A 26,771-nucleotide genomic window follows, 5' to 3' on the forward strand; every position below is an offset into this window, starting at 1 on the left:
TTTGTAATGCTTGCCTTATGGAGTTTATGCAAGTTATCCTGGAACTTTTGAGGTTTTATGGGGAGAAAATGTCCTTAATTTGAAGGACGTAAGTGCATTTCTAAAAATCACGCTAAAAAAAAGCCAAACAAAACCAACCAGCCAAAACAACCCACCATTTGGTTTGGTCATTCAAGCCTTGATTCCAGTTATCCAAAATAAAAATGAAAATTTGAAAAGCAGGAATTGCTAACATAGATGATGCTAATTCTATGGATGGTGCCTACATAGTTAGTAGGCTGATCCAAGGTGTACATGGCCCATACTTCCCTCTTACACATCGCTGAGTGTAAGCAATAATGAACATCCTTCCTGTGGTGAAAACAGAAGAGAAAGATGTGCAACGTTGCCTTGTTTTTACGACTTAATATGTCCAGATGTGAAGGTTCTTGCTTTATAAGTAAGTCTTGTATATAGTGAACATGAGGTAGCTTTGCATTTAAAATAACTATAATGCAGGAATTTGTGGTGCTTTTTGTATGAGGGGTGTGTAATTTTAAAAAGTTCTTGTGAAATGAGCATCGTGGGAAGAAACATACTGTAATGGGATTTTACTTCATTCCTTCTTCATATCCTTTCCGCTTATTGCTGAGGTCTTGGTTGTAAATGAGTCAGTGTGATGGGAGCAAAGGGATCCTCTGTAGGAGGTTCAGAGTTGAGATGGATTATCCTTCGGTCATGCATTCTGAACAACTGCTAGAAATGTGGTAAAGAAACAACATTACTACAACCGAACTTGTTTTTTCTGTTTTCTTAGTGAGTTTCTTGGACTAATTTGTTTGATGGAAGGACTGATGACAGCAACAGGCTAATCAGATCCTTCAGTTTGTGGATCAAAACGCACGTCGCTAGCAGCAAGAGAAACGTGCTTATTACTTTGTTCTGTGATAACTAGTCCTACTATTTCTCATTATATAGAAGCCTCTGCTTTCGCTGCATAGTGACAAATTACGCCTTGGTGAACTCCGACTGCATCTCATGGCATCATCGGGGAAGATGTTTTCAGATGGCTCAATGGATATTAATGTTAAACTCAAGGCATGTACCCTGGATGATCTCAGAGAAGGAATTCAGAATGTGACTGCAAGGTAAGTTTGAGTGCATCAGAAATTAAAAAACTCCATGCAGCTTGTGAGGAAGACTGTTTCTTTGTTCTATACTTTGTTTCACATGGGATTCACATAGTAGGGCTGTCAGTTGTTGCCTGTCATACTGTGCACTAGAGCAATGAATGATGTAATTTTAATAGTTAAGCACGATTCTTCTTTTATGTTGATTTCCCAGGTTGTCCAAAACAAAAAAATACCTGGGAGGTTTGACTATTACAGGCAACTGTAGAACAGCTGAGTAGAGAGCAACCAGCCTCAGCTAGAGAGTTCTATGCTCTGAAACTTTAGTCTGATTGTCACATGCCGCGTACGTAGTTCCAAAACCGTAGCACACAAATTTTAAATTGAAATTACTCTTCTGTTAGAGAAGTCTATACCCTCTAATTTCTGGAGGAAACACTGCTTGCTTATGTTGTAATTCTTATTTATAAATGGCACAGGGAGAAAAAATGGCACTACTTACCCATCCTTGTTTTTCTAGATAGGTGTTATGATGATTGAAATATTTCTTAAACTTGTTTTCCAGAATGATAGACAAGAAAGATGACACAAATGACAGTTCTATGATAGATATAAGCTACAAGCAGGATAAAAATGGAACTGAAGTCACTGCTGTCCTTGACAAGCTGTATGTATGTGCCAGTATGGAGTTTTTGTTGACAGTAGCAGATTTTTTCATTAACTCAATGCCAGCATCCTCAACTGAACGATCTGCACAGTTCCAATTAAAGCATGTTGCTTCTGGGAAATCCAAGCCAGAAACAGGTCTGTAAAACTGATTTCCACCCCTCACCCCTACTCCCCTTCTTTACAGCCTTCATACTGAAAATAAATCATCCAAAAGTTTTGAAGATGCTATCTTGCTATCAGACTTAAGAAATAAGCTTATTCTTCATAAAGTGTAAATTGGCTACTGATACCATAGATCATTGTAAGCAGCAGTAGTTCTAAATCTGCTGTGTTAAGTAGCAGAGTTGTGCTCTCCAGCAGAGCTAAATATTGAAAATCACTCATGCTAAACAGGATTTTTACCCATGTAATATCACAAAGGAAAGCATCTTTAGGGTTAAAAGCACCATGTAGATTGTAGTTAAGTAAGTAAAAAGAACAACTTACTCTCAAGGTAAGTGGCGAAGAATGTCTTACCCTTACTTCTGCAAGTTGTGTATTTTAAAACTGTAGGTTATTTTTTCAGTTCAGTTATAGAAAACTTAAGCTTTTGATGAACAGCTTTCCTCTTTTTGGTTGAAGACTGAAGGTAAAGCATGATGAAACAAGGGTGAGAAAGACCACTTCTGAGGTTTTTTTTTTTTGGTTGGTTTTAAGTGATTTCTAGGCTTGCCTGAGTTGTGGTCAAACCTAATCTGCTGGTCGTGTTGTCTAGCTGGTTCCCAGCAGCCCTCCCTTTCTTTTGGGGAACTTGGCAGAGTGCTAGGAGTCAAGCCTTAGGTTTTATGAATTTCCCTAGTGATGTCAGCAGTTCACTTGCTCCCCTTGTTGGAGATATGCACAAGTCCTGTGATGAGGGAGGAACGGTACACACTCCAAAAAAATGGCACTTGCAGGGGCTGCTCAGGACTACCAAAACGTGTTGCTGGCTGCAACCCATGATGCCCAGCTTTCTCTGCTTTTCCTGTAATGCAGTGAGCCTCAACTTGGCACCTGTTCCATTGCATATGTGATACTCCGATATTTCCAGCAAGTGTTAGGCATGCATACCCGTATAATGAGCGTGCAGGAGGGTCACACACCACTGTACTGCCTATCACTGAGAACCGAAGTGACTTGGTCCATCGCTAGGTTAGAGAGTCTTGCTTTTAACTGAGATAAATACAATACAGTTCTCTCCTATTTGGAGACTGGGTGGATATTCAGACAAGAAATTGTATATTGCTAATTTGGTTTCAATTAGTAAATCTTCACTATAAATAAGTTAGTTACTTTAGGTATTTGTTACAGATGGAGTGAGAGAGAAGCAAAAATAGACTTTATTGATATAAACCAGTGAGTTAACAAGGTTCAATGATCAATGTGGCAGTGGTTTAACACGATTTGATGGCAAGGTACACTTGATTATTTACTGCATAGAGGACAGGGTTGGACAAGACTGTCAGGGAAATCCTCCTGTTGAGTCATGACATTCAAAAAGGACCTCCTTGCTTTCTAAACTTCTTCCTCAGAGAAGAGTCTTAAGTGCAGCTGGATCTGTTACTGAAAATAGTAACCAAGAAAACTCTCCAAACCAAATGGTAGTTTAGAAAGCCGACATCAGTTTATTGCAGTGCTGGGTGCATGGGGGAATCTTTCCTCCTAACATGTACACCGCACAGGACTTCCACGATGTGTTTATACCCAAAAAATGCAAAGTTAGTAAATTTCCAAGCTCATTCTCTTTACAATGACTGGTTAGTAATTTGCATGATGAGATTATGGACAAGTTTCTAAAGCCTCAACTGTCCAAAACTGGTTTTAGGCAGACATGTAACTATTCCTTCGACATGTAATCATTCCTTCCTCATCTCATTGTTTCAGTTCCTCCTTATCACATCCTACTTTCAGTCTGTCAGGCTTTACAATGCAGGAGATACTACCGTTGAGACCTTTGACATGCAGACTCCTTTATCTTACAAAGTTTACACCAAAGGAGCCTGTTCTTTTAGCAGACTTGCTTATCTTACAAAATTTACACAAAAGGACAAAAGGGGCCTGATCTTTTACTAAATTGTTTAAGTCTTTGGTATCAGATGCAATCCTGGTCCCAGACTTGGTCAACGGTTTATGTCTAAAGGATTTTATATGTGCAATCCCTCCTTTATATCGCTGTCGAGAATATGATTTTTTACATGGCGATATTTTTGATAGATCGCAAAATTAGGTTGTATAATTGTTAACAGCACTTAAGCATCACCGAATTTAACAGAGAGATTCAGTGGAATTTGTTACAATCAAAACAGCGACTTAGTTAAAGATTTGAGAATGGCAAGGGTCACCAGAAACTTACAGCAGAGTTGTACATACAGATGGGGTTTAAATCGAATCACATGTGCACAGACAGACAAACAGTTCTGAATCAAATTGCGTGCGTGCGCGCACACACACACACACACGCAGGTTAACCTGTGTTTAAATTTCCCTTTTTGTGAGTTTCATTAATTACTCACTTTTATGTGCCGGCCTTAATCAACGGGCGGTCAGTGAATCTTGCAAAATCAGGCCTTTGAGTCCTCGCGAAATCGTCGATGGACGATCTTTCAATCCTCGTGACATCTACCGTGAGAGGTGTCCCAGCTCAGGGGGAGATACTGGGTCACACAGCCCGCTGCGGTCCCAGAGAGCTCGAAAGGTCTCACTTTTGGATCGCTATTTATAGGATCTTGAGATGATTGGCTTTGGTCAGTATTTTCCATTCTGGCCGCAATTCGTGCTGAGTCATTCTGGTATACAATTCAGGCAGCAGATGGCCCAAGTGTGGCCAGGGGGTGCCTGGCCACCCTAGCCCCAGGCTATTGCACTTGCAACCAAGGTAACAGCACAGTGGGAGTTTTTCCCAAAGCATACATGGCTTATCCTGAGAACTCGGGGTGGTCCTGATGTTCCATTCAGGCAGCAGATGGCCCAGGTGTGGCCAGAGAGTGCCTGACACCCAAGTCACTGCACTTGTGACCAAGATAACAGCACAATAGGGCTTATCCTGACATTTCAGGGTGGCCCGGGGGAGGGGCAGCACCACCACAGTATTTAGTCGGAAGATAACTATTTCCAACTTTGCTTTGTAGAGCCAGTGCTTAGATTGACTACAGTGTATAGAGCTAATACTGTCTTTTTACAGTATTGAAACAAAGTTTCTTCAACACAAAACTTCTGACTAGTTTGCTGCTGATTTCTGGACACGGTGCGATATTCAGTTTCAGCAAAGTGTTCCTGTGAAAATTGAGACATTATCTGTTAATTTTGTACCTCTAAAATTATGTAGCAATTTTTATGCATGGTTTAGGTATTATGTACATAATAATGCTTTCAAACCTTTTATATTCAAGGGGGTTTTTTACTTATTTTTCATAGAAATATCTGTACGGCCAAATATGACAGTAAAAGCTGTGATCATGGATCCAGAAATTGTATTTGTTGCTAATTTGACCGATGCTGATGCCCCTGCCTTAAAAGTTTCCTTCCAATGTGACTTTTCTCTGACATCTGGAAAGCTTGCACAGAGGATGACCGCTCAAGTGAATGGCTTCAAAGTGTTGGCCTGTGCCTTTCTCAAAGAAAAACAAGACAAGAGTGTTACTACGGTAAAAAAAAACTTTAAAAAACCTTTCATAATGAGAACTGTTGGCAGGCGTGTCCTTTAGTTGGCGCATCCATAGCACTCAGAAAATTCAGTTTTCGTATAATTGATTGTTATGAAGATAGGAAGGGACTGTGCATCTATGGTATGCCGCTTAAAGGTGAATCTTTTATCAGTAGGTGCAAGACTTCATCACACAGAGCTCTGTCTAAAACCTGTGTAGTGCATTTGTAAATTAAATTAAAAGTTTCTTAGTGAAGAAATTGTATGAGGGATTTTGAAGACTAAGAATACCTCTCTGCAGCTTTGTTTACTGGCTGTCGGTTTACTTGTTGCAGTAGGGTGTGCTGATCAGCATGTTGTCTGGAACTTCATCTATTCATTCCTGGCAGGGAGCATTGAGCCACAAAGGTGGCCTGTGTGGTTCATCTTGCACGTGGTATCTTTCCTTATGCGTTTAGTTTTCTTAAGGATTCAGTTTTCTTAAGGATTCAGGGGTTTTTTGAGTATATATTTGAGTATATATATTTGAGTCTGTGTGTTGGTTTTTTGTTTTGTCAGGTTTTTTTAAGCCTTATGTCAAAAGCTTTTATTACACTAACTTTTAACCTTCCAGTACAAAATTGCTCTTGTGCAAATTTGGATGCTCGAATGAAGCACAGTAGCGCTAAGGAAAGAATGCTGTTACTCTGAAACATGTTGTTATTTTATGGGATCAGCGTCCCTTTGGCCTATGGGATTGAAAAATGCTAAGACCATTGAAAAGTTGGATTCCAGGAGTTACCTTAATAATCAAATTATATTTTTCACTCAGGTGTTACGGCCATGTTATTTGGTCATGGAAAATATGATGCATGTCTCAGGATTACAAACTGTGGTAGTAACAATAGAAGAACTTACTATAAAGGTAAGATCATTAAAACTGTCTTTGGAAGAACAGGTGTGTTTCTCAAGCTGTAGCTTGGGGTTTTTTTAATTTATGTATTGCAATTTAAAATTTCAGTTTCCCCCGTTAGTTTAATTCCAGAAATAGGCATTTATCCTTTTTAGAGCTGCTCTGTGTTGGAAAAAATCGTTGCATGTTCCTTGTTTTGGCAGTCCCTTGGCAAAAAAGGACTAATTTAAATACTTCAGATATTAGGACTCCTCTTACTAGTTTCTTCCAAATTTATGAAACAACCCTTCCCCCTGCTCCCACCACCACTATTTTTTCTCTTCAGAGAGACTTATAAGCAGGAGCACGCACACAAGTGCATGTAAATTTAAGGCTGTTAATATGATTTCCAGAATGATATACAATGTGAAATACCTTGTTCTTAATAGGTAAATTAATAATTGTGCCTGTAATAAAGGTCTTTCTGAATGTAGTTAGCTAATTCTCCTATAAAAACTTGACAAATTGAGATTTATGATCTGAAAAGGTGGTCATTGGCGAAGTCTTAAACTGTAAGCAATAGTACATTGTTCCTAAAGCATAAGGCTTTTGACATGACGTACTGTACTGCTAATTGAAATGGTGGTGTACATAACTCTGCAAACATGCTTTTTTGAACACCTCGAAGAGTCTAAAAATAAATTCACTTTTTACAGTGTAGTGGGGAAAATGTTGATATTGACTACTGTTGTGGGAGTACCACGTATCAGTAAAAGTGAAATTCCAATCTGAGAATTTTGTTCTTCAGCCTGTGGGATTGTGAGGGAGGAATTGGGAAAATTTGTATGAAAGGAAAGTAAGAGGAGGTCCATGAATAAATTCCAAGATAAAGAAACAGGATTCAAGTTGCATCTCTTGTAATGGCCTTTAATGCTGTGTACCTGTGTGAAGAACCCAAGAGTTACTTGCCGTTTCCATTTGTCATATATTTTGTATGTTGTCATGGTTTAACCCCAGCGAGCAGCTAAGACCACACAGCCACTCGTTCACTCCCTGCCCTTGGTGGGATGGGGGAGAGAATCAGAAGGTTAAAAGGGAGAAAATTGGTGGGTTGAGATAAGAACAGTTTAATAATTGAAATAAAATAAAATACAATAGTAGTAATAATAATAATAACTAATAATATACAAAGCAAGTGATACACTATACAATTACTTACCACCCGCTAAATGATGCCCTGAGCAGTGGTCGCTGGCCCCCAGCCAACTCCCCCAGTTTATATACTGAGCATGACGTCATACGGTATGGAATAGCCCTTTGGCCAGTCTGGGTCAGCTGTCCTGGCTGTGCCCCCTCCCAGCTTCTTGTGCACTTGGCGGAGCAGGGGAAGCTGAAGTGTCCTTGACTGGTGTAAGCACTACTCAGCAACAACCAAAACATCAGTGTGTTCTCAACATTATTCTCATACTAAATCCAAAACACAGCACTATACCAGCTACTAGGAAGAAAATTAACTCTATCCCAGCTGAAACCAGGACATAGGTTAATCAATTCTAAGATGTTTTGAGCTATAAAGGATTTTTTTTTTTTTCTTTGTTCAAGATCTCACCAATAATTCTGAATACTGTGATAACCATTATGGCTGCCATAAAACCCAAAACAACAGAGGAGGATTCTAGAAGAACAACTGAAGTTTCTGAGAATTTGTGGCAAGTGAAGCCTATAGATCAGTGCAGTGCCTGGTTTCTTGGTGTTGATGTAGCCACAGAAGCAACAGAAAGTTTTATGGACCGTGAACATATTCTAAAAGAAGAGAAATTTGACGTTGTAGTGAAATCAGTTCAGATCACCTTGGAATGTGGTCTGGGACATCGTACTGTCCCTTTATTGTTAGTAGAATCTGTGTTTTCAGGTGTCCTTAAAAACTGGTCCTCGCTGATGGAGGTCACTGCTGATATGTCACTGGAGGTATGTAGAATCAAATTGTTAGCAGTTTAACACTTCTGCATGTTTCATAATGTTCAAGTAACTTTTTAGTACACTTTTTATGTGCTGAATTAATAATAGGTTTAAATTGTAATGGTCCTAGGAGTTCTTTAGTAGTCAGGCATATGACTAAGCATAATGTGGTTTTTACAGAAACTTTGCAATCAGTAGTAGATTTTAATGGCAGTTGCTGCTGTGGAATAATCTAGCCCTCTCTTTCTCTATTATTTTTGCATATTCACTTTTTGCTGTATGAACAATGAGTTTGGCTTAGTTGAATATTCATATTTAACTCTTACAGCCCACCTTTTTTGTTTCCTTAGCATTGTATTTATTGGTAAGATAGAAGTTATAATCTTTTTCTCAAAATCTTGTCTACATCTTGGATTGTAATCACACCGTATTTGTTTTGCCAACTATGGCAACTCTTTTTCCCCAACATATGTTAGATTCGGAGATGGTATAAGTCTCTCACAGAGGCAGCATGTTAAAATTTTATACAACCAGATGTGCAGCTGCTCTGTGCAATAAGTTAACTACATCTTAGTTATATTTTGTCAGTTTACCAAATGTGCCTCATACTCCATTCTGTACTGGATATACAAGTAGCCTTCTTTCATTGCTAGATGTGCATACCATAATAAATAGAGTATGGAAGATGCACGCCTAATCATTTACAACTGTGGAAGGCACTGTGGTTCCAGAATGGGGGAGGGATGAGCAAGATAGCTGAAAGGAAGCATCCAGAACTAATTGGTCCACAACTTCTATTCAGATTTGCAGTGGCTAAAGGGAAGTAAAAACTTGGTGTAGATTATGAGTTGGATCAATTGTTCCAGTGGACCAGATTCAGACTAAAGTTTGCTCAGACTAATTGTTATTTGATAGTACAATGAAGTACTTGTGGCATTGAAGTTTTTGATCTCAAAGTCATTCTTTCAAAGTGTAGGAGAGGATAGAGACGGCATTATATTAAGCAAAGGTGTTAAAAAGATACGGAGTTACCAGGATGTCTGGTTGCTCTAAAAGCCAGGTAGTCAGTTCTTCAAAAATTATGTCACTTACGAAAAACGTGTGATATATTACACTTCTGTGTATTAATTGTTGAAGCCATTAGAAGTTAATGCTAGACCTCCAAAACGTGAAATGAAGATTGATTGCTTTCTTATTAATGTTTTTTGTACTAAATGCTATTGGAATGGAACTCAGTCCTTTATTTTTAGATGCCTTGTTTAATTTTGATTCTTTCTTCAGGTTCATTATTACAATGAAACCTATGCAGTGTGGGAGCCGCTTATTGAACGAATTGAAGGAGGAAAAAAGCAATGGAGTTTAAAGCTGGAAGTATGTAAACATACTTGAAACTATGTGAAATAGTTTGAATAGACAGCTATTTCTTAAAAGTTTTATGAGACAGAAATTGACCTTTTGAATGATGTTCCTTTGAGGCAGCTATGCGATTTCACATGAAAAAAACACAAAACAAAACCCGTCTTTAGACATCTTAAGGTTTTTCTGAATAATGTTAATTGTCCAGTGCATGGGCAAAACGTAGTGTGTAACCACACATACAGAGAGGAAAGAAAATAACTTGCTTGCCTTTCATGGTGGTATAAAACTTCCGTGTTTAAGGTGTCTGAGATTTACAAAGTAAAGTAGGTTTTCCTTTGCTTGGCAAAATTGTCAAGTGTAGGTCAAGTTTTTTCCTGTTTTAACATAGGAGAAAGTAATCTATATGTTCATAATTGCCTAATGGAATTTTTGTTTTAGATGAAGACTAACCCTGTCCAAGAGAGAAGTTTGATGCCTGGGGATGACTTCATTGTTCTTCCTGAGCCACAAACTGCAGTTAACATCTCTTCGAAGGATACAATGAATATAACAATATCCAAATGTTGTCTTACTGTTTTCAGTAATTTAGCTAAGGTAGTCCAAACAGGCAGAAGGTGCCGAATTATGTGGTTCTATACAAGTTCTGATTTTTTTTTTTTTTTTTTTAAAAGACCTTTCTGTGCTGCCAGTCACAGTCAGTGACTGTTCTGGAGCTCTGACAAATGTTATCTAGGAGGGCTGAGGAGTTTTACTCTGATTAGTCCTTTAGGGTTAACAAAAAGGCAGTGCTAGCTTTGAAAAGAGGCAATTTCTGTGTTAGAAGAACAAATGTGCTTAAGAAGGACTTAAGGAACAGTCCTACAAGTAGGCTGAATGAAAATAAACCCCTCCAATAAACACAACTATTTCCTACAATCCTTTTCCTGAAATATTAAGAGAAATTTACTTCCCTTTCATCTTTTCTCCTTAATAGAATACTAAGAAAAGTGTACATTTTAGGACTGGCCTTCAAACTGTAGAAGTAGATTGTCCAGTGTGTTAAAAATACTTTTTCCCCCTGTTTTTCTTGTAATAGTATGTGTGCTTATGAATGTCCTAGGCTTTTTTTTTTCCCTTTTTTGTGGGGGGAAGAAATTTCGGTTACTAAATCAAGCTATTTTTACAGAATGTCACTTATGCCTATTTATTTTTTTAATTTTAAATGAGCAACAGTTCTCTAAGTTAGTACTTGCTTATACTGTAAGTCTATATTGGCAGTCAGTTATCGTGGCTTTTGTGTAATCAAGCAAATGTTTGTAAGCATAAGTTGTGGTTGAATATTAAGTATGTACGTGATGAATGTGCTTGGGACTCCTGTGTCCCAGATCTTATTTTTCTCTTACAACTCAACAAGTGTAAAAAAATTTCCTATGAAGAGCATGAATGCTTATTGTAGCATTAACACTTGCTGCAAATCACAAAATAATATAATGAAATTTTCTGGAAGTAACCTTTACTTCCCTGAAATATCACTATACAAAGTGTAGGTATTGCTGTATATATATTGCTTTTTTCTTTAAAATGGTAATTGCTGGGAACTGTTTTTTAAAGCCTTTATATGTGATTGTGGCTATTTATGTATGACGTATTATATATGTTGTTAATTACAGGCATTTTCAGAAGGGACTGCATCCACATTTGACTATTCCTTTAAAGAGACAGCACCTTTCATAGTGAAAAATGCCCTAGGTGTTCCTCTCAAAGTGCTTCCTAGCTCCAATTTTCGGATAGTTGGTTCAGTTGAAAAAGAAAACATGAACGATGTAGAAATTGGTCAGAACATGGAACTGGAATACTCTGGTTTTGAAGCACCCCAGCGAGGAAAGTTGTCTGCATTGTACCGACAAGAAAGCTCCATCTTCTCTTTAAATTTAGGTATTGTGCTACGGAACACTATGTGTTATGACATGTTGAGAATGGGAAGATGGGGGAGTCAACATGGTTAAATTCAGTGTGATCAAAATTCAGGTGAAATACCTTGTGTTGAAACTACTTTTGAATACTGATGGCGATAAAAAAAAGTTTAAAGAGATGTAAAAATCTTTCTGTCCAATTTTTCAGAGGGTGAAAAGTACAATATTTTTTTTTCCCCCCTCTTTAGAAGAAATGGAAGACATTCCAGTGGAGTCATTGATAGACCATCTTACAGACCCCTGGGACATAGGCCTGTGGGTTCCAACTCCTGTTAAACAGGATCTTCATTTCTCATATCCCTACTACCATTCAGCTTTCTGTAGTTACCCAGTTACTTGAGAGCAGTTATGATTTTTCCGTGTTTTTACCTTTGCCAGAAAATACTCCTAGGAGAATAGGATATAATAACTACTAATACCTAATCTTCTGGGTTTTTTCCTTTCCATCACATCCCATATGAAGGTACTTGGCCATGATAAAAAGATCATGTTCTGTGTTGTGCTTTGTTAACTCACCCAACAAATACCTTTGTTTACTGTTTGGAATATTTATCGTGCTATGTATAAATCATAATCTAAAGTTATGGTCTTCAAGAGTATACTGACCTATATAGCTTTCCTTCAATGGTGCACAAATACCATTTCAAGGTGCTTTTGCCAGAGAGTGCTTTGATCCTGGTTGTTGCTGAGTATAGAGAAGTTAAAGTATTGTTCAAATAGAAAACAGTAATGTGATTTGTTTTGCCTAATTAAGACTTTTGTATATTTTTATGGATTAGAACTTCAAGGATATAGAGAAGTGGTAAACATTCCCATAGCCAAACCAGGTCGACGACTGTACAACGTAAGAAACCTTCTTGTTGATCGTTCAGACTCAATCATTGTACAGATAGATGCTACAGAAGGAAATAAGATTATTACTGTACGATCACCTCTGCAGGTAAAAAAACCCAACCAAATCGAACCAAAAGCCTGAAAGCAGTGCTCTTCTCTGAGTGACTTTACTTTTCTAGCTTAATGCATTTTTTTGAGATCATACTTTTCCAAAAAGTTACTTAAAGGCAAATAATTAATATTTTACTCTGTTACATGAATTTTTATCTGTATTCTCTATGTATGTGTCTTCCTGAAAAGTAAAAACCAAATTTTTCATTTTTAACTTTTGCGTTTCTAATATCCTCAACGCTGAGGTTGGAATATGTACTTTTTATGTGATTTGGCATTTTAAGCATGTTTTTCAATGCATGGAACTTAAAAGTAGCATAGTTTTCTCATATGGTTGCATATTGTTCTGCTTTAGAATCGTACTTCTTGCTAGGATGCATAGAAGTCTGTTTTCCAGAGGAGTTTCGTTAAATCTACTAATGTTGTTTTTCCTTGTTGCTATTCATACTTTTTCCTTCGGAAATTTATAGCATAGAAATGTAATGAAAATTATGCATTTTGATCCTAGATCAAGAACCATTTCTCAATCCCGTTTGTAATCTATAAACTGACTAGAGACTCCAAGTCACTGGAGCCAATTGGCATATCCAAGCCAGAAGAGGAATTTCATGTTCCTTTACATTCATACAGGTACATTTTTTCTGTTCTGTAGGGCTAATCTTTGTAAGACTGATGCACAAATATAGCATTAGTGTGGAAGCTTACATTTGCACTTGGAACTCTTCCTGGCTGGGCTAAAAAACCAAAATGCTACCTTTATTAGGTAATTAGCATGCTGCAAAAGCCCTTCAGAATATTAGCAATTCCTTTAAAATGGGTGAAGTTAGCTGTCAATGGAAAGCTATTGTGTTCCATTATCTGTCTTCTTCCCATAGGTGTCATCTATATATTCGACCAGCAGGAATGTTAGAGGGTCAGTTTAAAGAGTCCACGACTTACATTGCCTGGAGGGAAGAGCTACATAGGAGCAATGAAGTAAAGTGCTTGTTACAGTGCCCAGCCATCGAGACAAATTTCTTGCCTCTAATAATCAGCTCAACAGCTGTACCTGATGAGCTAAATTATATTTCAGCTTATGGAGAGGAATGGGATCCTGCTTACATTATCCACCTTTACCCTACACTAACTGTGAGGAATCTTTTACCATACTCCTTGAGATATTTGCTTGAGGTATGTTATTTCATGGTTTTATTTGTAAATCCTTTACTTGATTTTAAGCAAGACTATACTTGGAAGTGGAGGTGAATGTAGTGTGGAAGATACTGAATATTGTTTCTTGTATTTTCTGTTGTAAATGAGTGAGTCAGCTGATGGATTGATTCTGGGAGTTTGGGGATAAATTGTTTTTAATTTGTGTGTACCTGGGCAGTTCTGCATTGCTCCTTCAATATGAATCCTGAACTGGATTGGTCTTTCTCTTTTACATTCTTCTGAGATCCTGTTTGTGTTTTGCAAGATACCTTTTGTTTCACAGGAAGAGGCATAGGAAGAAGCATCTCAATTTTCTGGAGCTTTTCTTCTGTGTAGAAAACACAACTTCTCTCCATTCTGACACTGATTCTTTACTGAGGACTACTGTGAGGTCTCCCTTGCACAAATTGGAAGATTTCTTTGTGGCATGCTATGCAGATTTTTTTTCTCTTCTTTGTTTTTTCAGTATCTAGTATTTCTTCATGAAAGCTGAGTGATTTTAGTAAATAGAAAAGGTGTGAGGATTTAGATATATCACCCTAATTTGTTCTGTTTTGTCCTACTAGCATAACTGGCTGTGGCATTCACTTACATCTTTCTTTCACTTCTGTCCAACATCCTAATGGCACTATTTCCAGTTTTCCTTACCTTCACTGTACTTCAGTACTCAGAGTCACAGAGTGTAGAACAGAGTGCCATTGCCTTGACTGAGGAGCTAGAAACTAGTAATTAAAATCTATTGCTGAAGTCACTGTACCTGTAGATGGGTATGTGCTTATTGTCTTCACACCCCTTGACTAATCAAAGCTGGCCACTGTTCAATACAATAAAATATACTGTTTCTCAGTAAAAATTAGGAAAGCTGCTGTTGTGGGATGCTATTGCCTGAGGAAAGCTGTGCTGCCAAACAGTATGGCACAGCTGCCAGCTTTCTGCCTTGGGTGTTCTTTAATGTGAAAAGTCCTGACTGTACGTCTGCAGCATAGTCCAATTCAGTGTTGCACCCAGTATTGTAAATATACAAATAAGAACTCATTGCCAAAATCCATTGGAATTCATGGGGGAGGGAGGGAGGGAACAGAGACAGGGGATACATTGGAACTATTTTGCCTTCCTGAAATCCAGAATTAAGCAGTCTTTACTGTCCTGCAAGAAAAGTGCAATTGATCTCAAATTATTCGTAGGATCAGGCTCAAATAAAAGTGATTGGAGACTGGGACATGTAGTGTTTTTTTAATACCTAAATTTTATATATTAAAAACTTAATTTGCTCCTTCTAATTTTGCTACAGGGAACAGCAGAAGCCTGTGAATTGACAGAAGGGAGTGCTGTGGATGTTTTTCATTCAAGAATCAATGGGGAAATAATGGAGCTTGTCTTGATAAAATATCAAGGCAAAGACTGGAATGGGCATCTTAAAATTCGTCATGGGATGCCTGAATTTTTTTCCGTGTGTTTCACATCCCATTCTGCGCCAGTGATGACAGTGGATATTTACATACATACTAGGCGAATTGGAAGCCGTATGATCTTGTCTGTGTTCAGTCCTTATTGGATAATCAACAAGACTTCCCGTATTCTCCAGTATCGAGCTGAAGACACTCATGTGAAGCATCCAGCAGACTACAGAGATATTGTTTTGTTCTCCTTTAAAAAGAAAAATATTTTTAGTAAAAATAAGGTATGCTAATTTTAGGCGGTGGTTGTGGTGGTGGTGGTTTAAAATCCTACTCTGAGGGGGACGCTCCCATGTGTGCCCCTCCCCCCTTTTGTCTAAGGATTTTTTTTTTTTAGTATTTAAGTCTATAGGCTTTCATTTGGCTGCTGCTTTCTTCTTGTTAATTAGACTTTTTGGACTAAGTAGAAGGGAAGGCAGGTAGACAAAAAGTCTATTGTAACTTTTTCCAGGTCTTGCACTGCATCCCATTGGCTAGCTTTCATCCTGGCCAGAAGCTGGCTGATGGTGTAGAGTGGTTAGGTCCTGAAAACTCTGTGGGTACCCTACCAGAAAACTCTTTCCTTGGCGAGAGGAGTTTAATGTAGCTATGTAAACTACGAGTGTGGATTCCTTTAGAGTCAAAAGGAAGGCTGCTCTGAATCTTCCTGTGGAGGCATTTTCCATTGAATAAAGAGGAATCACAGGCTTATGTTTTAGTCAGCTTGGTGCTTTGACACTTAAAATGCACAATGTAAATATTCTGTCCTATGTTAAACGTATTTCTTTTGATTTTGTTTTGATGTGATATTTTTATAGTCAAATGAAGAATACTGTAGTAGAGGATTTTTTCTGAAGTGGCCCTTCTTTCCTTGCAAATATATTTTTTCACCCAACAATAGTGAAGAAATGGTTGAAGAAACAGTTTTGACAAGGTGTTCTTTTGATTGTTTCCTCCCACCTCTTCAAGTTTGTGAAGCACCGTGAAATTGTAGCACTTTTTCCCATCTATGTGTGTACTGTCACAAACATAAGAGTCAATGAGGATTCCTCTATTTTGTTACCTTTTACTGTAACATCTTTCCCAGAACTCAGGCACAGACTAATAAATCAGAATATGAATAGTGATACTACATGCTTAAGCTCATCTTAACTTATAGAAGGTTTTAAAAGCACTTAAGTGTCATCTTTATACTGCTGCACGTGATATAATTGCACTCCATAATGCATGAACTATAAAATTAAAATGAATTTATTGAAGTACTTTCCACGTTGTTCTTCTTTGTGTGTAGATCCAGTTATGTATTTCGACTAGCACTTGGTCCAGTAGCTTTTCCCTTGATACTGTAGGAAGCTATGGATGTGTCAGATGTTCAGCCAATAACATGGACTATCTGGTAAGATAGGTTTCTGTGTTTTGTGGAGCTCTCTTGGGGTTCTTTTGGCTTGACTTTTTTCTTCTTTAAGGCCTTTGTTTCACTACTTACACTGTTTTTAAATCATGGAAATATTTAACATCGAGGGTGATAATTTTTATGCCCCAACTATCCAGGTCTGCACCTGGTGAGAAGTAGTTTCACCAACAGAATTTTCAGTGTAATCATAAACATGTGGTTTATATAACAAATGTGTAGTACTAGGCTGTTTGAAAATACAACGGTGAACTCGCATAGTGGAGATAAGAGTTCACATTCAGAATTCATAATTGTTTGCAAGTGTTTGGATCTTCACTTAGCAGCCTTGTCTAAGACTATGTTTCCACAACTACGCAGAATAAAGAATATGCTTTATTCTTTTTATTTTTATTTAGTGTGCAGATATGTGGGGAATTGTGTTTCCATATACTGTTTAACTGATCTCTGATGATACGGTCATTTTAGGTTGTCTTGATTTAGTGTAGAGGGATTCCTGTTGGATTTTCCCCACAAATACTACAGCGACAAAATGCTACAGCTAAAACTGTCTCTTTATCATTGTGTTAATTGTGTTGCATAGTTCGCTGATATTACTGCATGCTGTTTGGTTCTTTTATTACAGGTGTTCAGAACAGGAGTGTTACATGCTAACCTTTGTAATTACAGTAATGTTGGCTTTTCTTTTTTTTCCATCCTGACTTTTCTCTTAAGCTTCTTGTTGATTGTTTGCTCAAATTGTCCTTGTTCAACAGGTTGGAGTTAGCATCAAAATGAGCAGTTTTAACCTTACCAGGATAGTTACCTTCACTCCATTCTACACAATAGCAAACAAATCTTCTCTGGAACTAGAAGTTGGGGAAATTGGTCCTAGTGGCTCTTTTCCAACTAATAAATGGAATTATATCTCTGCTTCAGAGGTAATGTTTCAGGTTTTTTCCTTTGGATGTTACTGTAGTCAAACAACTGGTATCTAGCTGTCACTTAAGGAAAAAGCAGTTCTCTTACAGAAGCTCGGTTACTTCTGATGGTATGATGTGGATACTTCACATCTCAGGGCAACTTGAACAGCACAGGTTGCATATATTGGTAAATTAATCAAGTCCTTCAGTTTAGATAATTTACTAAATGTAGACGAGATGTTAATCAGTAAATAGTGGGGTAAGAGCTAAGGCATTTGAAATAGTTTTAGTCACACAAGACTGTTTGTTTTACTGCTGGCTTACTACTTTGAACATACATGAACTCTTAAAGTCATGCATATTTCTTGTTTTACAGTGTCTTCCATTTTGGCCTGAAAACTCATCTGGTGAACTTTGTGTAAGAGTAGTTGGCTATGAAAGCTCGTCCAAACCATTCCTGTTTAAAGCCCAGGATAATGGTACTCTGCTGAGGCTGGAAGAATTGGTGAGACTGACTTTGTGTGGTCTGTTCTTAATACTCCATTTTAACCTTTATGGCATTGAACTTAGGAAACGTTGATTCCCCAAGGTCATCAAGATTGAAACCTTGTGCCGTAAGGTGCTGGTGCACTGCACTTTGGTTCTGTTGCATAAAAAAGGTTGTGAATCAAGTTTGCAATGTTGTTAATGTTTTCACAGGTGTGTGAAGTGGTCAAGTAATTTAGTTTGGACAAGCTTATAGGAAGCTGAACAGCTGATTTGTTTAGGGGTTTAATCAACAGAACTTTTCTGCTCAGTGATCAGTTTGTTAATATGCTATTGCTGTGTTTGTCATACCTTTAAAAACTTTAGTATGTTTGTCTAGAGTAGCCTTTCAGATTTTTAAGGAGTATGAAGGAAATTGCAGTTTCTAAATATAACTTTAAGTTTTGTAATAGAAAGTGAAGGGAATGGTTGCCTATACTTTTTACTGAACTCAGCCAAATAAAGTAATTCTTAAAAATGTTATCATTTGAATATAATTTTTCAGTTAAGTTAAATCAACAAATAGTTTGTGGATGCTGCTGATGTCTGTTTTAAGCCAGTGACCAGTGTTTGGGCTTACTGTTACTAGATAATGTAGAGTACACTTCCTTTTTTCATTTGTAAGAGGCTGGTGAAAGATTGATCCAAAAATAACAATTTAGTCTGTTCTAACTTGAATTTATGCATAGAATAAATATTGAACTTTCTGTCTAACTTTCTCTCCAGAATGGGGGCTTACTGGTAGATGTGAATGTTTCTGAGCATTCTACTCTCATAAGCTTCTCGGATTACCATGAGGGAGCTGCTCCAGCTCTTATTGTTAACCATACTTCCTGGGACTCTCTCAGATATAAACAGAGGTATGTGAAAGAAACAGTTCACCATTGGTTGTTTAACCAGGGGGTATCCTTTGTGAAGAAAGTATTTCTCTTTTACCGTTATGGTACCTTGAAAAATAGAAAAAACCTTTTCCTTTATCATGTTCTTTTAATGAAGTATGTTGTCTACTTTTAAGCAGTCTTCATAGTTTCAGAAAGTGGAGGGAATGAAGTGGCGGTATAGATCTTAGTTCACCCAGAGCCTAGCTGCAGCTGGACTTGTTTGGAGTGGATAGCCTAGGCCCTTCATGCTTCACCCCAGGGGGCTGGAGAGGCGGAGTATATAGCACTGTGATCTGCTTGCACCACTTCAATCAGTGGTCTTAACTAGTGAATGCTGTCATATTACTCCATTTCTTTTAACCTGCAGTGGATTACAAGAGGAAATGGAGTTGAAACCCAAGCAAGTATGCCTGTTTGCATGGACAGATCCAACTAAAACAAGAAAATTGACTTGGGGCTACTCCCAGAGTTTTGGTGAACATGACCTACTTAAGGTAAATTTCAAAAGGGGAGAAGTAAATGCTAAACCAATCTAGGACTATAACAAGATTAAAATTATGTGGGAGAAAGCTTCTTCGGTAACTTTGCATCTCTCTTGTCCTGTAAGAGACTTTTAAGCCTGCTCTCAAGTAGCCAGATTTTAGATGTTTAGATTAATATAATTGGAGGATTGGACAGAAGCTCCAACCTGCGTTTTCCCCATGGTTTTCTTGGATATGAAAGAATGAGGATAAAGTGCATGAGCGGTGGACGTACCTAAATAGTACAGAGGATGAATAATCCACCACTTATCTAGTAGTGCTGCATTTGGCTTAAGTATCTCCCTAAAGATGGAGAAAACCCCTGACTGTTATGACTCTCACTTCCTATGGGAAATGCTTGCATGGAGCAGAAAATTCTGAGTTGCTTGCTAAGAGCTATTTTGGTGTTTGTAACTCATGCAATATTAAAATAGGAAAATATTTGAAGCAGGGGCAAAATAACAATGATCAAGATGGAAAAAGAGTGGAGGCAAGAGGGAAGCTATAACTAGAAGCAGAGGTAAATATAGGATAAGACTGGGCAAGTATTTTGTTGAAGAATGGGGAAGCAAGCACTGATGGAGGAAGATTTTTCTCACTTAACTGGAATGTAGGCTAAATAAAGTCCTATGTGTCTGTCTCGAAGTAGCAGCCCTCTTGCACCTTTTACTAAACTGAATTCTTTAGAGGTGGCTTTGTTTTTCTGTTGACTAGGCACAGAGTTAAGATAAGAAAACTGAAAACATTAGTAGCTGAAAGTAGGGACAGGAAAGCAAGTTTGTGTTTCAGTTATACTAGAAATGGATTTAGTTTCTCACAGCTGAATGCTGACAGTTAACCAATTACAGTGTGCTTTACTGTATAAGCACTTTCTTGGGTCAAACTTCTTGCATTTAAAATGTTTTTAGTTTGAAACCTATTTTCTTAGTATATAATTATGGTTACATTCATGATTATTTGGGGCTTTTGAGAAAAGGGCTTTAACTATGTCAGTTTTGCCTCACAAATTAACAAATAAAGAATGTCTGCATTTGAAGAGCAGAGATCTTAATCATTGTCTGTTTTTACAGTTTTGTGGCATATGATTTAATGCCTTCTTCCCCCATCACCTATGATTCTAAGTCTTTTCTTTTGCTGTGAGGGCCTTCATTTCCTAATAATTTCCAGTATTATTCTCATCCACAAATATTGCTGGAATGCCTACTTTTCAAGAGGGTAAAAAAAAATCCCAACCCCCAACTTTCCAGTGTTGGGATACAAGATGCCACCGAATCAGTATGATGCGGTAAACTGAACAAACAAGAAAAATACTGAGTTCTGGTTTGTGTGTGTGCCAGTAAACTTGCTTGCTTGTAAACATACAGCAACATCATGGATTTACTGCTGTAATATACTTACTATATACATTTTTTTTTTTCCCCCAATACAGGATGAATGTGGCCAATTCCCTTACAATGCAAATACTCAAATACACTGGGTGTCTTTCTTGGATGGACGCCAACGAGTGCTGCTTTTCACAGATGATGTTGCATTAGTTTCTAAAGCACGACAAGCAGAGGAGCTGGAGCAACCTGATCAAGAAATAAACTTGTCAATCCATAGTCTTGGACTTTCTCTTGTTAACAATGAAAACAAAAAAGAAATCTCTTATATAGGAATTACTAGGTACTGCACATGGAAGCCTAAATATTCCTTTGAATAATCAAAATTTGACAGCATATTATAATTTTAGCAATATAGTTGAGTTGAAGGAGACATTTTTCAAATGAAATTAATATAAGTGAAACCTTTTTAAATAAAATTAAGTTCTGCCTTTATTCTTATTGTGCAATTTGAATAAATAGGAGTAACTGCCTGCTTTCTTAGATTCTATTGAAAAAAAGAGTAAACAGTATTTTTTTTTGAACCTGAAAAATTAGGATAATATCTTTATACATGGTTTGCATGCATAAGAAAGGTTTCAATACTCTTAAATTGTTAACCCTGTTATTTGCCTTGCAGCTCTGGTGTTGTTTGGGAAATGAAACCAAGGCAAAAGTGGAAACCGTTTAATCAAAAGCAAATAAACCTGTTGGAACAAGCCTATCAAAAGTATCTTTGTAAGAGTGCTTTCCAAGCTCCAGGTTGGCATAAACTAGACAGCAATACTGAGGTATGTTTTGAGGTTTCAGTGTTCAAATGATTGCAGAACATGTGCAACAGTTAAAACAGACTTCTGTTTTTCTAAGTAAGGATAGATGCTGTGTTAAAGAGGAACACAAACAAAAAGCAAGCTTTTTGGTTTTTTTTAATAGTTTCACATTTTATACAGTAGAATATTTTTGTATTGAGGTAATACTGAGGCAGAATTGAGGTATTTTTCAGACTTGTATTATGAAGTAAGAATTTCAAAGAGTTTTGCTTTTGTGTGGTAGAAAAGATTGCTTGGTATCTGTGTGTTAGTTATGAACCTATATTTTCATTGATGCAACTTCAGTTCTTTGCAGAAATCTTGGTTTTGGCTTCTTAGTAAGCTGTGGTTCCCATGGCTTGATATGATAAAGGAGCCTATAGCATTGAAAGACTCTTGAAATTAATTCACTTACCTGAGCTTTTTCAAACATTAATTATACATACCTGTATTCCACGCATAAATTTAACGTGTTGAAATGGCTAAGTAAAATACAGGCATTTTATAGTACCATAATCAGGCTTGTTTTCTATATTATCCTTTCATTTGAAAAACATATATATCCTTAGTTGTATGAATACTTCCGTTTATGTATGTTGCAGTAGTGCATTTAAAGTACGTGGTATCAAAAACTTGTATCTCTAAATCATTATATTTGACTTGGAATAAAGGAGAGCTTTTTCCTTTTTGCTTCTCATAACTTAAATGTTTCAGGATCAGGGTAAAAGCATCATCTGAAGAAGTAGTCAGCTGCATGTAAATATCTTTAATTATGGCAGTGTAATATATAACTCATGAAGAAATAGGTACTAAGATGACACAGAAGTTCCTGCTTGGGGCAACTAAAGCTGCAATGTAATGTGCTTATCAGACTAACTGGTGGTTTTTGTTCCTTTCCATGCGGACAACTGGATTGAGTAATTCAATAGCCATGTGATCATGAAATAAGGAAAAATGCATGTTTTATTTCCTAGTCTGCTTACTAGTAACATAACATTTCACTATTTCTCTAATTAAACTGTATGTTAGCTCTGCTTTCTTGTATTTCCAGGTGAATTTTAGTAAGTTTCCAATGGAAATGCGTCTCCCAGTCAAATGCAGCATCCGACGAAATTTCCTGTCAGGAATTCAGGTTGAATTCAAACAGTCACCTCACCAAAGAAGCTTACGGGCTCAATTGTATTGGCTGCAGGTATCATCTTTCGTCGTGTTCTATAAACTAAACAGACACTTTAAGGCTTTTATTTTATTCATGTATATGAAAAAGTATCTCCAAATCTTACATATGTGTTGCTCTGCTCACTGCATCAGAGTAGCAGAAGGGCTGTGAATACTCCATTGAAGGAAAAGTACTGCAGAACTGCCATCCCAGGATTTTGGAAGTAGTATGGAAAAAGCTCCACAAAATTGTGGGTTAATGTAAAGTGGGGTGCTATGAATGAAAGTTTATTTCTAGAGAGAGCTGTTTTGGTGTTTTAAAACAAAGAAACAAAAACCTCAACCTCTTTCAAAATTTGCTTACCATAGTTTGCATAGAGTCATGTAACATTACTCTAGAGAGTGTATCTAGAGGTTCAGAGATCTTTAGTGCAAAAACTACCTGTCTAATGGAAAGTAGATAATAGACATTTAAATACTCAAAAGTAGTATGCAGTAATATATCTGCATGTAAGCTTAACAGTGAATTAATGTGCAACACTTGCACCTGATTAGCATACTCCAGTCAGTACTAAAAGTGTTGCTAAATTAGCCAATAGAGCACTTGAGCAGGTACTAGTGAGAAGTGTTTAGTACTAGAGGAAAATAATGGTGAGAAACCATCATTTTCATCTCCATTTGCTGCACTTCAGAGTCCCACAGGGGAGGGCACTCATTGAGAACTCTGTTGATGCTTTTCCTGACCAGCTGGTGGGGAAGAGTTTCCTCTTTCCTTTTATCTTTTGCATTTTGTTTTTATTTTTGCCTGAAGGTAGTTTTCACTATTACAGTCAATGTATGCCGTCAGCTGCACACCCTCTAAATGAATCTTTGAGTGTGAACCTGTGTAAGCATTCCTTGTGCAACACTTCCAGTTATCTGACCTTTTATAACTAAATAGGTAGCATTCCAAAATATCAGAGTAATCCTCTTCCTCTTCTCTCCTTCCCCCAAAATAAGAATGACATTCTTCTTGAACACAATCTATAAACAAGTTCCTCAAGCCTTCTAAAATGGAAATGGTCTTTGATTATCATGTCATTAAAATATTCCTGTAATTATGCAACAATTTTTTTTAGGTTGATAATCAATTACCAGGATCAATGTTTCCTGTTGTATTTCACCCTGTAGCCCCTCCCAAGTCGATTGCTTTGGATACAGGTAAGAGAAAGCTTTTAGTAATATCAGATTTATTCAGCCTTAAAAGTAGTAACTTGACAATTTATTTTTTACATATACTTAAATTTTTTTTTTTAATTTAGAACCAAAACCCTTCATTGATGTCAGCATCATCACTAGATTCAACGAATACAGCAAAGTACTGCAATTCAAGTGAGTTTAACAGTGTGTTGTAATACAATTTTTGAGATTTAATGCTTTTTAGAAGTGAACCTTGTTTTAAAGTTCACGTTCTCCTATTCAAACAACTCCTGACTTTAGATTTAGTTTTTAAACATCTCCAGTGAAAAAACACCATTCTAAAAGAAACTTACTTCTAGAAAGTAAGGACTGACTACATGAAGGGACTGTTAGGCAAATTCTTTAGTAATCAGAATTATTTCCCTCTTGTACTACAATATCAGAGTTGCATGTCTGCCTGTTTGCTGTACAGTGCTGGGTTTATTTGGTGCTCTAACAACAGACAGCTCATACAGTCGCTAATGGAGTCCAGTAGAGTGTGTTCTATTGTGAAATATAAGTTCTTTAGTTAGTATGTCTGTGTCTTGAGTTTTTGTACTAAAAATGAGGCAAAAAGTTATATTGATGGTTTCTAATGCAAGTATCTGTACCCAACTAGTGTGGATATAATATTTGAGGATGGTGTATTTTAATAAAATAAATATTCAGTAATATGACTTTTGGAGAGAGGCAGTTGGATAAGAGGAAGAAATATGTTGTTTAGGTGATGTTATCTATGGAGCACATGGAATCATAATGTATGAATATAAGAAGTATTTGGTGATGGTTCATATTTTTAGGTAAATTTTGAAAGTGTTCATCTACAGTAAAGTAGTGTATAACTTAGTGAGGCTGGTAAGCCTTTCTAACTATAAATAGTTGATATTGCAGATTTTAAGTCTTAATATGCAACATTGCATAACAAAAATTCAGTTACATAGGGTAAGGATGTGATATTTAAGTTAAACTTCTACAAGTATACACTGTTTGTTTTTTCTCATTTTAGATACTTCATGGTTCTTATCCAGGAAATGGCACTGAAAATTGATCAAGGATTTTTAGGAGCACTTAGTGAACTTTTCACTCCGTCTACAGACCCAGAAGCTGAAAGACAAAGGGTAACATATGAGAGAAACTATTTTTGCCAGAACAGGGTCTTTTATTTAAGTTTAAGTGAACGAATATTGCATTTGACAACAGTGAATGAAAGGACATGGTAAGACAATTTTCAGTGAAGCATTGGGATTTCTGTTAAACATTGGCTGTGAGCATTACTAATTGACAAGTTTGAGTAACTGATATTTGGGTATGTGTAACTGTTTTCTGCTCTTTTAATGTTTCATTAGTTGATGACACAGGTGTTTCAACTGTGGCTACAAAGTGTTAAGGGTGGTGGATGAAATAAGGTTAGGGTTTATAAAGCGGGCTTCTAATTGTCTGTTAGTCTACAGTGTCTTTTGTCTTTTGAGAGCAGAAGGAAGAGATTTTCATGGCTCTAAATTAAGTCTTAAATAGGTGTATAGTATTCAGAAAAGTCACGTTTGGTTCTAGTGTGCATAGGAAAGTCATTCTTACAAGTTTCTTTTTCTTAGAGATTAGATCTTCAGATACTGTATAAAAATTCTAATTTTGTGAGGAAATACAAAAACACAAAGAACCTCAGGAAGTTAGTTATTTTACTAATACTTCTAAATTAATTTAGAAGTGCTACCTTAAGTGGTTGAGGAATTCAAGGGAATATCAAGTGATATAGCATAAATTGGAAAAGTCACCCAGAAATCGTTGTGATTTTGGGGTTTGTTTTTAATCCTGGATTAAATAAAAGTATTAGTACAGTTATAATCTGGTATACAAAAGTAATTAGTCTATTTCCAGTTTTCGAGGTGTTAGCTATTTAACTAATTAGTTAACTGTTTTATTACATCTGGCTATGATTATTTTTGCTGTTTATTTATATGTATGTATATTTTTACATATATTTATAGACACTATTATTAATTATATTACTATAGATATAATTGTGCTGTTTTCTATGTTGATGAGATAAACTTCTGTTGTTTTTGTTTGTGTTTTGTTTTTTGGGGTTTTTTTGTTTTCTTTTTTTTTTTTTTTTTAATAAAACCAGTCTAAATTAATTCAGCAAGATGTAGATGCGCTTAACACTGAGCTGATGGAGTCTTCCCTAACAGACCTGTCAATGCTCAGCTTCTTTGAGCATTTCCATATTTCTCCAATTAAGGTATGTAACAGAGATGCTTTTGGTTAATAAAACAGTTGATATCGGTGATCTTTTAGTTCTTTATAGTAAATACATCATCAGATCAACCTTCTGGGTAATTGAGGTCTTCATGCTGTCTTCCTAATGGGGATTTTTTTTATGTTCTCTAGAACTTAATACTTTGTTGGAAAGCTTTCTTAGTTGCCCGTGATTACAAACAGACCCTTAACCATTGCCAAGTGGGAAGAGTCAATGGGTATAATAGTGAGGAAAGCTAGATAAAATGCTGGCCTGAAGGTATCCAAGTAATGTATGATAAGTTGTAATAAAATACACTTTTGTGGGCTTGTCTTTATGTCTCTCTTGAACCAGTTAGATTTTTTTTTTTTTTTTTTTTGAGCAAGGGAAGAAAGATCATCAGTAATTATACATTATTCCGAATGTACAGAATGCTCCCCTAAGGCTATCAGATTGCATAAGAATTTAGAGGAAAAAAATCACTTACTTTTGTTTTCTTTTGACTGAACATTTAAAAGACAGACATAAATCCCAATACAGGTTATTAAATTCTGGCACTTTTTTCAACTTTTTACATATTTCACTAGGTATTTGTTA

The 26,771-nt window shown here is 36.8% G+C and overlaps 1 protein-coding gene across 4 annotated transcripts in view; it reads left to right on the plus strand.

The window, feature by feature from the left end:
- VPS13C (vacuolar protein sorting 13 homolog C) overlaps window positions 1-26,771 on the plus strand; it is a 101,594-nt gene that overhangs the window by 55,329 nt on the left and 19,494 nt on the right. For all 4 annotated transcript variants that reach the window (XM_087743245.1, XM_087743247.1, XM_087743246.1 and 1 more), the window contains 24 exons: window positions 958-1,127; window positions 1,675-1,913; window positions 5,211-5,440; window positions 6,251-6,343; window positions 7,913-8,278; window positions 9,551-9,640; window positions 10,067-10,222; window positions 11,278-11,542; window positions 12,360-12,520; window positions 13,034-13,155; window positions 13,401-13,695; window positions 15,008-15,397; window positions 16,444-16,548; window positions 17,319-17,483; window positions 17,842-17,970; window positions 18,717-18,850; window positions 19,239-19,365; window positions 20,822-21,057; window positions 21,394-21,544; window positions 22,614-22,754; window positions 23,839-23,920; window positions 24,022-24,091; window positions 24,945-25,056; window positions 26,064-26,177. In XM_087743245.1, coding sequence (XP_087599371.1) covers window positions 958-1,127; window positions 1,675-1,913; window positions 5,211-5,440; window positions 6,251-6,343; window positions 7,913-8,278; window positions 9,551-9,640; window positions 10,067-10,222; window positions 11,278-11,542; window positions 12,360-12,520; window positions 13,034-13,155; window positions 13,401-13,695; window positions 15,008-15,397; window positions 16,444-16,548; window positions 17,319-17,483; window positions 17,842-17,970; window positions 18,717-18,850; window positions 19,239-19,365; window positions 20,822-21,057; window positions 21,394-21,544; window positions 22,614-22,754; window positions 23,839-23,920; window positions 24,022-24,091; window positions 24,945-25,056; window positions 26,064-26,177 — 4,143 coding nt within the window. The remainder of the gene's footprint in view (window positions 1-957; window positions 1,128-1,674; window positions 1,914-5,210; window positions 5,441-6,250; window positions 6,344-7,912; window positions 8,279-9,550; window positions 9,641-10,066; window positions 10,223-11,277; window positions 11,543-12,359; window positions 12,521-13,033; window positions 13,156-13,400; window positions 13,696-15,007; window positions 15,398-16,443; window positions 16,549-17,318; window positions 17,484-17,841; window positions 17,971-18,716; window positions 18,851-19,238; window positions 19,366-20,821; window positions 21,058-21,393; window positions 21,545-22,613; window positions 22,755-23,838; window positions 23,921-24,021; window positions 24,092-24,944; window positions 25,057-26,063; window positions 26,178-26,771) is intronic.

This window comes from Nipponia nippon, unplaced genomic scaffold, assembly GCF_047370975.1.
Source record: "Nipponia nippon isolate SJK-2023a ecotype South Korea unplaced genomic scaffold, ASM4737097v1 scaffold_9, whole genome shotgun sequence".
Taxonomy (NCBI): Eukaryota; Metazoa; Chordata; class Aves; order Pelecaniformes; family Threskiornithidae; genus Nipponia; species Nipponia nippon.